The sequence below is a fragment of the Melanostigma gelatinosum genome (assembly GCF_949748355.1).
Source record: "Melanostigma gelatinosum genome assembly, chromosome: 24".
Classification (NCBI taxonomy): domain Eukaryota; kingdom Metazoa; phylum Chordata; class Actinopteri; order Perciformes; family Zoarcidae; genus Melanostigma; species Melanostigma gelatinosum.
This window is the reverse complement of record NC_136657.1, coordinates 2,179,066-2,193,731: the sequence shown is the minus strand read 5'-3', so window position 1 is coordinate 2,193,731 and position 14,666 is coordinate 2,179,066. Positions and strand designations below refer to the sequence as shown.

The window sequence follows — 14,666 nt, the reverse complement described above, 5'->3', positions numbered from 1 at the left end:
AGTCCAGTTCGTGCATTTGTTAATGTTAAAAAAACATTGACATTGCCACATTGAGTCAGTCGGAGCTTATTCACAAAAATCTTTCAGAGTTTGCAGTGAGTCTAAGTGCTCCCAGAAACCCACCGCTGAGGGGACAAGAAGCAGTCAAATCAATCAGACTATGAGTCAATCAAGCCGCTGATCAATCGGCCGCTGAATCAGTCGCTCGTGCACTGTTGGCGGTCCTCCGTGGAGTCAGTATGAGGTCTGTGTTGGCCGGGTCTTTGATCCCTGCCAGTGTTTACTTGACACCACTCACTGTTGCCTCGGGCTAACACACACACATAAATACACACAAGCGCACGCCGACAGACACATATGCTGAGTCACACTTCCCTCTGGCCCTGTGCTCTCAGCCCCCGTCGCATCTAGATCTGGCGGATTCCAGATACCATCCAGCAGATTAAAGGGAGGTGGTAGGGTGAATAAGTAACATAATTAAGCCTCCAGTGAGCGGACGGTCCCGACACCACAAGGTTATCTCTAGTTTCTGCAGCGTGCAGCAGCTTATGAGTACAAATACATCGGCCTGGGCAGATGTCACCGTCCAGCTGCTGAAACGCTCACTGCCAAGCACCAAGCAGTTCTTTTACTTTTCTTTATTCTGTTTGATTTTCGGGCTCACACTCCAACCACGAGGACACTGATCTAGTGGAGTTAGAGGTTTGAGGTTCTACCCAGAAGCATTTCCTTCTGAAGAACCCTCTGGTTCTTAAAGGGTTCTCTATAGGAATAAGGGTTCCATTAAGGACCCTTTTCATCCAAATAACCCTTTTTTGGAAGAAAGAGTTCTTTAACGATTGTGTGTTAAAACATTCCCCCAAAGCTGTGATTGTGAGCCGTGATTGTTGTGGGTAGCGCTGCAACACATCAGCCATTGTCCTTGAGGAGCCTCACGAGGAACCCTGGGTGAGTTGTAGATTACATTTCTGGAATACACAAGGGTTGTTGGTAGAACCCCCCCAGGTGGGTTGTTGTTAGCAGAAGGTGGAAAGGGTTCTGGATAGAAACTCTATAGAGGGTGCTGATTGTTAACATTACACCGTACAAGGTTCTCTGTAGAACCTCTCATAGGGGGTTCTGGGTGGCCAGGTACTGAAGGTGCAGCAATGATTCTGTACTGCCAGCGGCACACTATAAAATAGAGCACAGAGGGTTACAGAGGGCTGCACACAGCGTGTGGGTGTCTATCATTTCATCTGTTACGGGTAAAATGATAACACAGAGGAACTCCAACAGTCTCAACATAATAACACCACGATCACCAAAATCTCCACTATTACTGCTGCTGTTTGCACACAATTAGTGTAACTTTTTTTTGAACTATTTGTATTGTACGTTACCAGAGAAACATTAGCGGCAGCCGGGCGGCGTCAGAGAAACACTGTTTTTATTTGACAGTGAAATCGCTTTAATTAGAGTTTTTTTACCATTTTGAATCACCTGGTTGGTTTTGGGTTGCGATAATTCGGCTCCTGAAGGAATCCTAACCGGGAGAAGCTGACTGCAATGACATCAGTGGTGGTGAAGACAACAGCTCCCATGATCCCGAGCTGCTTTAGGACGTCACCAAACTGAGTCTTCTGTAATAGTTTTGATAGATAGACCCCTAGCAGCAGAAAGTTACATATTCAGCGAGTAAGTGTTTCCGTATCCGACTGCACATTAGATTACCCTCTGAAGAAATCCATATCAATATGACATATTAATTCTGATTTGAGGGGGAAATTCTCTCCAGAATCTGCAACTTCGGGACTGACTGCTCTGTTTCTTCCCCCTCCGCAGGTTAGCAGAAATGGAGAATCGTAATGGCTCTTATCTGAATGACAGTATCTCACCCAATGAGAGCATGTGAGAACCGCTTTTTGTTTGCTTGCTTTGTGTTTGCCAACCCTCCTCACTCACCGATTGGCTCGCTAATGTGTGTACTGGCTATGTCGTCTTTGTTCCCATTGGCTGGTTGGGATATACGTCAGTGACTTATGTTTATATGTGCTCAATATTCCGGAAACAACCTCACGTTAGCGCCATCATATCCTATAGAAATATGTGTCCCTGATATTACCACTTACTATCTGATAGATTGTATTTATATTGTCCTGAGAGAGATTTTCTCCAGGTGATTATAATTGGGATATAAAGTTAAAATGCATCTCATTAACAAAATCCCAGCATCCCAATTAACTCTTATGTAAAAGTACAATATTCATGGAAGCATATATGTTTGCAATCTGTTTTAACACACCACTGTAACTATGCATTTGCTTTCTCCGATTCCCCTAAAAACGTACTTACTGCGAAGGAATCTGATTATTTTCAACAGGATGTTTTGCATGGTACAGAGAGTGTTGCAGTTTTAAATGTAATAATATATATATAAGATACATACCCTCAAAGCAAATAGTCTGTGGACGCTTACAGATGTGAAAAATGTTCATGTATTTTAGTATGTCTGCTGCGAGACTCATTTCCAGCCCACTGTTTTTAGCAGCTAAGCTAGCTAGCTCGTAAATTCTACCATGCTCTCATGCTACACTGGTTCCAGAAAGATTGTACGAGCCAATCACAGCACAGCCAACGCTGTGTCAGGCTTTCAACACACAGAAGTGGGCGTGGTTTCACCTAAAGTGGGCTGGAAGAATGACGGATGCTTCAGGGACAATGAAGCGGAAAGTGCAATCAGTCCACACTGACATGCAAAGTCAAGCCTGTAATTAGAATTGCAGAGTAAAAAAAATTTGCTCCAGTGTAACACATCAACATAACTTTCAAATGCAGCTCGCTTGATGAAGCAAAAAAAAAAGATCCGGAGGCTGTTTTAAACCAGAGCTGAGAGAGCTACACACTCTAGAGCAGTGGTTCTCAACTGGTCTGGCTGCGGGACCCACCATCACCCCTTAATGACAAGCCACGACCCAAATTATTTATTTATATATATATATATATATATATATATATATATATATATATTTATTCACCTCTATGAGTCTGTCCAGTCAGAGTCATTAGACTGACTGGACAGAATCACAGAGGTGAATTCTTCAGAGTCTAATGACTCTGGTCTCTCTGGACATTTCTCTCTTTTGGAGATCGTCCTATGATTTGACTTTCACAACTCTCACTTCAACAGTCCTGCTCTGCTGTCTGTATCCTCGTCTCTCCCCCGTGTGTCACTCAAGTCAGGAAACTCGTCAGACTACTCATATTTGATTGGCCGAGCTGCATCACGTGATGTGATTCACCATGCATTGGTCGGTGTTTTTCCTGCACCGCTGAACAAGTGCCGTAAATGCTGGAATAATTCCGCTGCATAAAAAATGCCCTTCAAAATAAAATCACATTTTTTTTTTTTTGCCAGGCAAGAGCCCGCGACCCACTGAAAACGGGTCCGCGACCAGTTGAGAATCACTGCTCTCGAGTCTTACTTTCAAGTCAGCAATCATGTTAAAGGGGATTTGTTGTTCTCATACGGCACATGTCTGCCGCTCCTTTATTATTCAGAATGGAAGACTGGCTGAGCTGAAAGCAGTGAAAACAGCAGCATCTAAATACCTGGCCTAATTACCCCCCCCCACCCCCTTTAAAAGTTGGTCGATCAAATCGGTCCTAAATCACCAGCGTGTTTCAGATTCTTCTTCTGTGGTGCACTCCTGGTCGGCAGCTCTTTCAGTCACTTGCTGATTTTTTTTCTTCTCCTGTGTGTGTGGGTGTGTGTGTGTGTGTGTGTGTGTGTGAGTGAGACACTATCTGCATGTGTGTATATGTTTGCCGTGTGTGCGTTTGCAGCGATGACGAGCACATGTTGATCCAGCACTACTGCCAGTCTCTGAACCAAGGCTCTCCTCTCAGCCAGCCCCGCAGCCCCGCCCAGATCCTTATCTCCATGGAGACGGAGGAGAAAGGAGAGCTGGAGAGGGTCCTCAATGACCTGGAACAAGAGAACAGGTCAGTGGACAGACCCGTCCCCCCGTTACTGTCTTCTGTTGGCTGCGTCTTCACTCTCGGTCAGGTTATATGCATGAAAACACACAATTAGGAAATAAATACTTTGTATTTGAATAAAAACCATCTCGGCATTAATAGTTTTCATTTTATATTATAAGCTGATTAGAGCTAGTGTTTAACAGGTCGTCATTTATATATTGTAAAATATCTATTTTATGTTGCCGTGAAAACATCTCCTTCAAGGTTCCATTTGAAAGCATCATGGGGGCGTTATAGTTTTTGCTGCATTAAAATTAATATTTTTTGTCAAACCACGAATTAATTCCTCTGCTGACCTCGCCACAGGAAGCTGCAGTCCGAGTACGACCGCCTGAAGAAGGCCCACGACAGGAAGGGCCTGTCCCCGCTGCCCTCGCCCCCGGAGATGCTCCCGGCGTCGCCGCAGAGTGCGCGCGACGCCGAGCTTATCGCCGAGGCCAAGCTGCTGCGGCAGCACAAGGGACGCCTGGAAGCCCGTATGCAGATCCTGGAGGACCACAACAAACAGCTGGAGTCCCAACTGCACCGGCTGAGACAGCTGCTGGAGCAGGTACTCGTCCACTCACTGTGGCTCTCTGCATACAGACGCTGAGTGGACAAATTTACATCTGCTGTGTCATTTTCTGTCGCTGCTCAAGTGTCACCCAAAAGAACCACCATGCCTCAGCTCTTTGTGTGAACTGAAGGATATTCTCATTGATGTTCCAACATTCTTGAATACATCAATTCTCCTATGATTATTCACCATATCTGCAATACAAAATAAGCCCCTTTAGATGCCTACTTCTGACCATAGACTGTATATGTGTGTACTACGGTTTTGATGCCTCAAGTTCAGTATTTTGGCCGTCGCCCACTTGGTTTATTAGAACTAAAACGAACACGAGAGGATGGAACTAAGTTGAATGAACCAGACAAAAACCTTCAAATAATGTAATCATTTCATTTCTGTTTTTATCCTACGAAATATTCTGCTTCAATCCATATTTGTTGGCGTTTAGCTTGCAGCACGGACGAGTTTTAATCATTGAAGAAAGTTAATTTAATAAAAGAGGACCAACACCATGAATCTCTTTATTCAAATTTAGGATTTAGTTCGAAAGAGGGTTTTTTTTCAGGGTGATGACATCATAAAATAGAACGACAAACATTCAAAGCTTCGTTCCAAAACCTCAATAGAAGCTTTGAAAGTAAAGAAATGACAAAGCTGCTTCAGATCCCTCAGCAGATTGTGGAAACAATTACGCCAAAACTGCTTCTGCCCACTCAACAATCTTCTGTTCAACATGCCCTTGAGGACCCAGCTCCCTAGCTTGGTGTCCTGGCTCAATAAAACAGAGTCTCAAAGTTGGTGTGAAGTTCTGACCGGTGAGCTTCGAGCTGAAGCAGCTTTCCTCTGCGATGTCTAGCTGCCAGTAACAGCTGACACAGAGGATCGGGCCAACTCCTTAGACCAACACACACACACTTCACTCCCCTTTTGACTCCTCTAATTAAGCTGTGCGGCGCTTTTGCTGTGTGTCTAATGTGTGTGTGTGTGTGTGTGTGTGTGTGTGTGTGTGTGTATGTGTGTGTGTCAGACGGATTCCAAGGTGAACGGCACAGCACTGTCCTCTCCTTCCACCTCCTCTCAACGCTCCGACTCCTCCCTCCCACTGCTACGTATGGTTGCCAGCCAAACTACTGATACAATGTGTAAGAACACACACACACACACACATACACTGACTGCTATCCTTTCATTTGCGTCCACCGTTTTAAAAACATGGAGGATATAAATAGAGATGATTTCACAGCTTGTAGATGCCATACAAGCTGTGGCATCGTCCACATCATCCAATGTAGACGATGTTCTACATTGGACCAAAATCAGTTTAAACGTGTTGTGTGTGAACATATATCTTTATGAGGACCAATTTGAGTTTCAGACCTTCAGCAAAGTACCTCGACTTCAGGGGGTAGGGAATGCTTTCTGTCAATGAGGGTCTTCACAAAGATAGAAGTGCTGGGATGTGAGTGTCTGAAATAATTCAGACAAATTGAAAAACATCACCTCCTTCCTGTTTTCAGGTGATGACGAGCTGTCCAGCCCCTCCCAAGATGCATCTGGGTTGGAGGAAGTGATGGAACAGCTCAATAATTCTTTTCCTCATAGCCAGGGTACTGACCACCGACACCTACACAATAGCCACCTGTTTAAAATCATATTTAGATGAAATTATGACAATTTCTGAAAGGATAAAAAAACATTTTTTGAAGTGAGGCTTTACTAAAGGCATTCAACTTGAACATGAAAATGAACATCACATTATATCCAGTTGTCCTAAAATAACATCAGTAGCGATGCAGATATGGACAAAATGAGAATTATGTCAATGAATGTTGCCCTGTTGCATGCTGGGAGGTTTCCCTATACGTCTACCTCAGGATGGCGCACTTTGAAATCACTGTTGTTGGTTCCAATAAGAACTTTTAATATTTGTCCTCATCCAACAATTTAGATTAATCAAAATAAGAAATGCAACTTCAGTCAAACTCAAAGTAAAGATTTGGGACAAACTATGAACTGTAAATAGGAAGTGGACGTAGCTACCATGACGCCATCCATTGGTTTGTGAACTACGGTTTTGTTCCCTTAAGTTTGCCATCTTAGCTGTCGCCATCTTAGCTTTTTGGAACCAGAAGGGAGCATATTTGTACGAGAGGGTGGAGCTGGGGAGGAGCAATGCCTGACGGGGCCAGATACCGTTAGCAGCTAATGCTGACGCTAGTTAGCTAGGGAGCTAGCTCGGTTAGCAAGGTGCATTCGTAATTCACGTTAACTGTAATACCAATTGTTCTGCTAATTTTGGCTCACCGGCCTGTTTGTGATGTACCTGCCGTAAAAAACAATCAACAGCCGACTAGATTAGAGTCTTTTAGCACAACGCTAACGCTGAACATTCCTGTGGTTTGTCAATCACATGGTAGCCACGCCCTGAAACCTACCCTGCTTTATGGTCTATTTTAGTTTAAATAGGACCACATTTTACTAAATAAATCATGCTGTATTGAGGAAGACTTGACACAAGAGATTGAGACTATAAACTCATGTTTACAATGTTTGCTGAGGTAATAAATCAAGAGAGAAGTAGAGTCATTTTCTCACAGACTTCTATACAGTTGGACTTTAAGCACTTGCACATTGGCTTCTGTTTTCAGACTCTGAGGTTCATGCTATGGGAATACAAATGACACTGAATGACCACGATAAACTTGTGAATACTTTTTCCCTCCAATCAAATGCGCACACTGAACTTCATTACACCTGTACGCCTTAAGTGAAGCCTAACGTCTTTCATTCTCTCTATTACCAACACCAGGCTGATTTCTTTCTTTCTCTCTATTTCCTCTTCCTCCTTCCTCTTCCTCTCCATGAGCCAGCAGGGAGAAGGGGACGCCCATGATCGGTAAGTGGCTCAACTTGACCCCCCCCCCCCCCCCCCCTCCTTTTTTGTTCTCATCTCATTTCCCCACCTCTTCAACTTCTACTTCAACTTCATGCAGGCACCATGTTTGTACCACTTCTGGTCCTGATAGAAATCTCACAATTGGCTAAATCAATGGGATTGACTGTTGGCTGCTGCAGCAGGTAGAATTGTGCACAAAACGCACAACAGTGGAAGCGCCATGGTGCGGTGATGCAGTGTCCTCCCTCCCTTTCCCTGTGTTTAATTTCCTTTTCTGCTGTTTACTACTCTGCCACTTTCTTCGTGCTCTCGTTTGGCCCACTAGGGCCCGTCGGAGCATCATAACCACACTTTTCACCTCATTGATTTTATTTTTATTTTTTCATTTGCTTAAAAAATGAAATGAAAAGTTGTGGGCGGCGGTTCATGGAACCAAACTATGCAATTGCACATCATTTTGGACTATTATTATTGCTATAGATAACTCCCAAAAAGACTAAACTTGCGTAGATTAATATTTGTTTTATTATTTACACATATCACAGCCCTCACCTGAACATGTATTGCTTCTGGAAATGATTTCCCTGTAAAATGATATTCTGTAAATCAAAACTGCAGATTCAGAAAACCTTTTAACGAATATATCACGACTCTTTATTTACCCATTTGGCACAAACAATTACGGCGCTGCCGTGTTTACGTCTATCTGACGTTGTGTTGAGTGTTGATTGAGCTGCTACAATGTTAGCATAGCACCGCTCCATCCGAGCTCCATTGAGAAAACGAGCATTTTAAAAGTTCAATCTGACGATTTGTGAGTGTGTTTCATGGAAGCATTCCCCCCCCAGGTCCCCGTATTGGCCGCTTGTTCCACATGGCCGATGATCTGGGCCGTGCCATGGAGTCACTGGTCAGCGTGATGACAGACGAGCAGAGCGCCGAACAGCACGAGGCCCTGCCCTTCTGATCCCCCCCCCCCCTCCAACCCTTCATCCCCTCGTCCTCCCTCCCTCCCTAACGCATGCTTTTCTAGTCATATCAACTGGATTGGAAACACAGTTTACAAAGAGAATATATAACGTCTATTTTTGTGAAGGATTGCAGTTCCAGCAATGACGCGGAAAAAACCCAACAAAAGAAAACGTTTCAGTAGTTTCTTACAACGTCCTGAAGTTGTTTTATTAATAACAGAGGCTGGTTTTTAAACTTCTATGCAATGTATAAAACAAGTATGGGTGGTGGGGGGGCAAAGAGAGATGAGATACAAATAGGTGTGTTCATCGTGGTCGGATAGTTGCCATCTCTTTGTAATTGTGGAAGCATTTCAAACATTTGTATCAAAAAAAAAAGTGATTGTAATCAAGAGGGTGCTTTCTAAGAGGAACATTTCTACAACAGCGTACACTACTGTCAAGGTAATGCAGGCATCCTGGATCTTTACAGTACGTTGTCTGTGTGTGTGTGTGTGTGTGTGTGTGTGTGTGTGTGTGTGTGTGTGTGTGTGTGTGTGTGTCTGTGTGTGTGTGTGTCTGTGTGTGTGTGTGTCTGTGTGTGTGTGTGTTTGTGTGGTCGTGCCTAATTTCCACATTACACTACGGCTTTTTTTTTTTTTTTTTTGATTTGGCTGACAAACCTCAAGTTGTATTTGAATTATTGTTTTCCATCCACTCATCCGTCCATCTATCCGTCATCCCTGTGATTCACATCTCTACGGCAACACCTTTTTAAAACCCGTATTTGTTTTCAACACAGTGCGGTGTGCATAAACAGGCTGTACCAGGTCAAACCTAATGCACATATGGGAAATAATTACCATTTGATACCATTTGCCAATAATTGAACGACATAGTTGTAGAGACTGTAATCTTTTCTTTTCTCAAGTAGTCCAGGGGGAAACTCCTCTTGGTGTTGGTTTTTCTTCGGGTAAAGCTAGTTAAAAACACTGAATCCTACATTTCCCATGATGCAACTTTGTAGCGTCTCCCAACAGGCCCTCCTCCTGGTCTGTTTGATCTCTTCAGTCAGCATCACTGATGGGTGTTCTGTTGCACCTTTAACCACACCGACTACGTTTATGCACCAAATATTCCTAATAAGCTGTTTACATGGCTAATGAATATGAATATTCCACGAATATTCCTGTGAATAATATCGACATATTCCACATGTCTGAATCAGAATTTAGAATAATGACTTCATTCACAAAATCCAAACATAAAATATGTTTACATGAGCCATATCAAATTCAGAATATTGTCATATTCTGAATGATGGTGGAATATGGGCATGTAAACATCGTCAGTTATGTGTGAGTGTGTACATCTTAAGTAAGGATTTGATGAAAGTCTTTTTAGGGCCTGTTGAGTACACACAGTACACGCAGTACACTGTGTACAGAAGTACTGTGAGAGGAACTGAGGAGAATGTGATTTTCATTGAATCCGAGCACTACAGTGTCAGGGCTGCTGGTCGAGATCATTTTTGAGGGAATTCTTCTGTTCGAGCGCTGACAGAGACGTCTTTTAGGAAGCCCGGTAACGTGAGCTCTACCTCGTCTGACTCGGCCATTCCCTCCACCGTGCTCCACCCCGCACTCCCTCCGCCAGTGATTCACGGAGCCACCAACCCGAATGTTTAGATGCATTCACTGCATCGCTCGCCTCCATCAGAGATTCATGCCTCGAGTATTAAAAGCACCATTCAGATGCATCTGTGTGCACTACTGTCATACCTGGGTCATGCTAGATATGTCTTCTGTGTGGGGGTTGCGTTTATTCTAGCGGTGTCTTTTTTGTCTTTGGCTAAAAGGCTATCTTGTTTTGTGCCGTGTGAGGTGTTACGATATTAGCGTGTGTGACTAAATGAACTCCAATCTTTATTTAATGTATAACCACTCCGAGGAGCCCATGGCGAGCGTCGTTTGTTTTACAGCATCATATTCTTGCAGCATTTATCCAAGTTTTTTTCTTTTCTTTTGAACCCAGACACTGAATTTGATTGTTTTTTGTTGTTTTTCATTTGTTTCATTCTCACATCATTTTTTTTCAAATAACGCGTCAATACTTCACAACATATCAGATTCCACCAAATATATGCCTTACGACTGTATTATACAATGCTTTACTGTACACCAATAAAGCACGCAGTTCTGTTCATTTGACTTGCCTCTTTGATTTGTTTATTTTTAACAAAGCACTAAAAAGAAATGGTGTCCAGTTTTACAGAAAATGGGGCAAAGTGCAATCGAGTGCACCTTACACACTTACTTACCTCTCACGTTAAGGACAAAGGTAGAGGGTCGTGTGCTGCAACAGTAGCTCATGTTTTTGCATCTTATCTTCTGTAGTATTTGCAACAAGGGCACGAAATAATATAATAACGTCTCTTGTGGTGCAAGAGATGACCCTTAGTGGACTTTCCTACTGCTGCATTGTGCAGGAGCTTTCTGTCTGTACAGACATCACTTAAAATGGTTCTTGTACAGAGGGATGGTTTCACAAACAGGACTTTCACCCAGCAGACTGCTGTTCATGTACCAAGAGAAGTCAAATTTGACTTCTTTGAAAGAAATACTTCACCCACAAAATGATCTCTTGTACATCAATTACTCACTTCATGAAAAAATGAAAAGAATCTTGCATGCCTCCATGGTGAAAGATGAATGAAACAACTGAGAAAAGTCTTGATGAATTCAATAAAAATGCTTCTAACACCAGCAAAACTAAAAAACAAAACATTTTAAACACTATGGAAAACCTCAATAGCAACATTTGGGTGGGGGGGGGGGTCCTCTAAAAACACAAGAGTCACTTGCAATTGGTCTGTTTGTGGACCCAAATAGACCCTGCACGTAAGTACAGTACATAAAGTATGTTAGGTCAAGTACATTACGCAACGTACGCATGGTAGAGTACATGACGTAATGTAGTGTCCTTAACTTATGTCGGTAGGTTTAACCCGAACCGTTGTGTTTTCCTAGACCTAGCCAAATAGTTGTTAGCCTAAACCTAAGTGGTGCCAAGAAACCCAATGCGTTACAAAGTGACACCAAAGGGTCCTGACCAAGCATCCATATGCGCCCTCAGCAGGGTCTTCTGTCTGTCCCACGCACACGCCTTAAGACCCGTGGCGACCGAGCCTTTGAGGCAGTAGCACCGAGGCTGTGGAATGCTCTGCCTGCACCCCCACACCTCGCAGACTCTGTGAACACTTTTAGAAACCAGCTCAAAACGCACCTCTTGGGTAAAACCCATGTCCTCGACCTGCTTTTAAACTGTTTTCATTTTCTATTTTCATGCAAATTATTGGCTCCATGTTTTTTATGCTTGTAATTTCTGCCCTGTTCAGCACTTTGTGACTTTTCTCTGTGAAAAGCGCTTTATAAATAAATTTGACTTACTTACTTGTGACAGAGTTCTACTCTACTGGCGTTTTGGCCTAACGCTCCACATTCCTATCAAAGTGTATCGGAAGGACCTCATCCTGTACGCGTAGAGGATCGGGTTGAGGGCCGAGTTGGCGTGGGAAAGCAAAATGGCCGCTAGTGTGAGTGACATGGGCACGTCACGCTGTGGGCAGAACAGTAGAACGCAGTTGATGAGGTGGATGGGCATCCAGCATACCATGAAGAGAAACAGGACCAGGAAGAGGGAGGTGGCCTTGCGCATCGCCTGACGGGTGCGAAGGTTGGATTTGGCCTCGTTGGACTCTCTGGGAGGGGGGTCAGCAGGAGCAGAGCCAGCTGAGGTGATCCTGAACCCTGGCGTTGTAAAGGCAGTGGTAGTCTCGGTTTCAATGAGAGACCCAATGCCGGACTCTACTTCTTCCCCAGCTCTCACTTCACCCTCACATTTCCCCACCTCATCTCTGGCTTGTCTGCCTGTTATGATATCTGCTCCCCCTCCCGTGGTTCCCTCAGCAAAAGAACTTCCAATGTCATCTGTCCCGGTGCTCCCGCTGCCCGCGGCTCTTGGGTCCTTTGCGGTCCCCCTGGCCACAGCGATGCGTCGGAGCTGGCGGCGGACGGTGAGGAAGATGTGGCCGTAGATGACGAGCATGGCCACCAGCGGCACCACGAGGCAGCAGAAGAAGTTGAAGTACACCATGTAGTTCATGTCCACCACACAAGTGAAGATACAGTAGCTGGAATAACAGGGACCAAAATGAAAGAGTGTATGGTGACAATACTGCAGGCAAATGAAACTGGCATGCGACGTGTATCTTCATCCATCCATCTCGTTCTCTTACTCAGAGTTTGCTGGTTGTCTCTTCCAGTCCATGAGCGGCACAGTGCCGGAGATGGCTCCCAGGCCCCAGGTGACCAGCAGGGCCAGCTGGGCGTTCCTGGGGCTCATGACACGCTGGTACTGGAAGGGCAGAAGGATGGCCATGTAACGCTCTGCTGCTACCGCTACCAGACTCAGGATGGAGCTCTGGAAGAGAAAGGAGACCATACACTACAACAGAGGTCTTCAACAGGGGGTCCGCGGCGGTACTGCAGGGGGTCCGCGAAATTGTAAGTTGATTCGACAATTTTCAAAAATTTCCCCAAACATGAATTTGTCCATATTTTAATAGTTGAGTGTTGTATGCAAGATAACAGGTGTGTTTATGCATGGCAGTGGCACTAATAGGCCATCATTCATTTTGTTTTCTACATTTATGTTGAAAATGAAAACATCAGTGTGAACAGCTTGTGTGCATGATTATCATGCAATTGACAGACAATGTTGATATTGGCATTCAGCTGACAAGGTGTGTTTATAAAAGGCAGTGGCACGGCCGCCCTACTCTCTGTACCTTGCACATGTTTACAATAAAAACATGACGATATGAACCCGTGTATTATTTGAATAGCTTAGTATTGAATGCACAATAAAGAGGTATGTTTACACATGGCACTAGGCCCAGTTTAATATAAAACACAATTTTATACAATATATATAGTCCGGGGTCCCTGCTCCATCTCTCTATCAGTTTGGGGGTCCTTGGCCTGAAAAACGTTGAAGACCCCTGCACTACAGAGTCTTAAGCATGATGGGGAAATATATTAGTTCCTTGGCATGAACAGAAAATAAAAGAAACCTTCGTAGGTCGAAGGTTTGATCAATTCTGTATGAAGGGACATTATAGGTGGCGCTCTTGCCCTGCAGGATTCCAAACCGGCAATCGATCCCCAAAGCCACCAGGTTAGATGCTCCTACCTGTGTGAGCACCATCAGGATGCTGAGCAGCACCAGGCAGAGGGGCAGGTCGTGGTGAGGTCGACCCAGGTCTGTCAGCACTGCACAGGGAATGGCCACCAAGCCCACCAGGATATCCGCCACTGACAATGATACCTTCACAGAGTAAAACACACTTTTGGTCCTTTAGATATCTGCTCGTAGTTTTCCTCAAACCACAGGTTCGTATGTCACATTTTAGATGGGGTCGAAACAGGTTTCCTCACCAGGAAGTAATTGGTGACAGTGCGGAGTTTTTTGTTGCGGCCGACAGCCAGACAGACCAGGAAGTTGCCGATGATGGCCAGCACTGCGATGACGAGCTCGGTGGCGATGTAAAGCGCCCTCATGCGGGGTTGGTATCCGTACGGCATCTCTGCCGTACAGCTGCCCGGAGTCACGTTCATGACGGGAGAGACAGAGACTCCACAGTCATGGAAAACCTGGAGATAAGGAAAGAAAAGGAAACAAAACTTGAACAAATAAGCGTTTTAACTGTTTGCAAAGAAAGTCTAATGCAAGAAGAGTACAAATCTCCCACTTCCTTTATGTATTATTTGTTTCCATAGTGATTACACAGACTGAGGAGGAGAAGAAAACACATGATGGAGAGAGGAACAGTGGTTGTTATTAAGCACAGCATGTGGCCTTTGTGCTGACCAACTGACCGGTGAAATTTGTTCCTGGAAAGGGACAAAAACAATGACACACACACACACACACTCTCGCAGAGCCAAAGTGTTCACTATTTACACACACTGATAGGGATTCAAACCTGCTGCTCGTTGCCGTGCCCACATGTTAATGGATGGATTGTAAATGAACGACAACAGTTTCAAATCAGCCGTACGTAACTTATTAGAGACTTTACACAAATGATTGCTGTGCTTATGTTATGGTTGTTATAGAACATCTGATTACTTCTACTATCACAGTACAAGTTATCAGATTATTAGAACATCTGATAACTTCT

General features: G+C 44.2%; 2 protein-coding genes across 2 annotated transcripts in view; one reads left to right on the top strand and one right to left on the bottom strand.

Moving 5' to 3' along the window:
* Positions 1 to 10,625, top strand: part of LOC306797451 (dystrophin-like) — a 218,733-nt gene extending 208,108 nt beyond the window's left edge. Inside the window, 7 exon segments of the mRNA XM_079296817.1 lie at positions 1,825 to 1,890; positions 3,826 to 3,984; positions 4,330 to 4,573; positions 5,604 to 5,718; positions 6,094 to 6,183; positions 8,321 to 8,403; positions 8,405 to 10,625. Coding sequence (XP_079152943.1) covers positions 1,825 to 1,890; positions 3,826 to 3,984; positions 4,330 to 4,573; positions 5,604 to 5,718; positions 6,094 to 6,183; positions 8,321 to 8,403; positions 8,405 to 8,551 — 904 coding nt within the window. The 3' untranslated portion in view covers positions 8,552 to 10,625.
* Positions 10,626 to 11,893: 1,268 nt separating this feature from the next.
* On the bottom strand, positions 11,894 to 14,100 carry LOC306797261 (adenosine receptor A2b-like; the record flags this gene model as incomplete). Its single annotated transcript, XM_079296528.1, has 4 exons — positions 11,894 to 12,614; positions 12,720 to 12,904; positions 13,676 to 13,810; positions 13,921 to 14,100. 4 exons carry the CDS (start codon positions 14,098 to 14,100, stop codon positions 11,894 to 11,896), a joined length of 1,221 nt encoding a protein of 406 aa, XP_079152654.1.
* Positions 14,101 to 14,666: the final 566 nt, after the last annotated feature.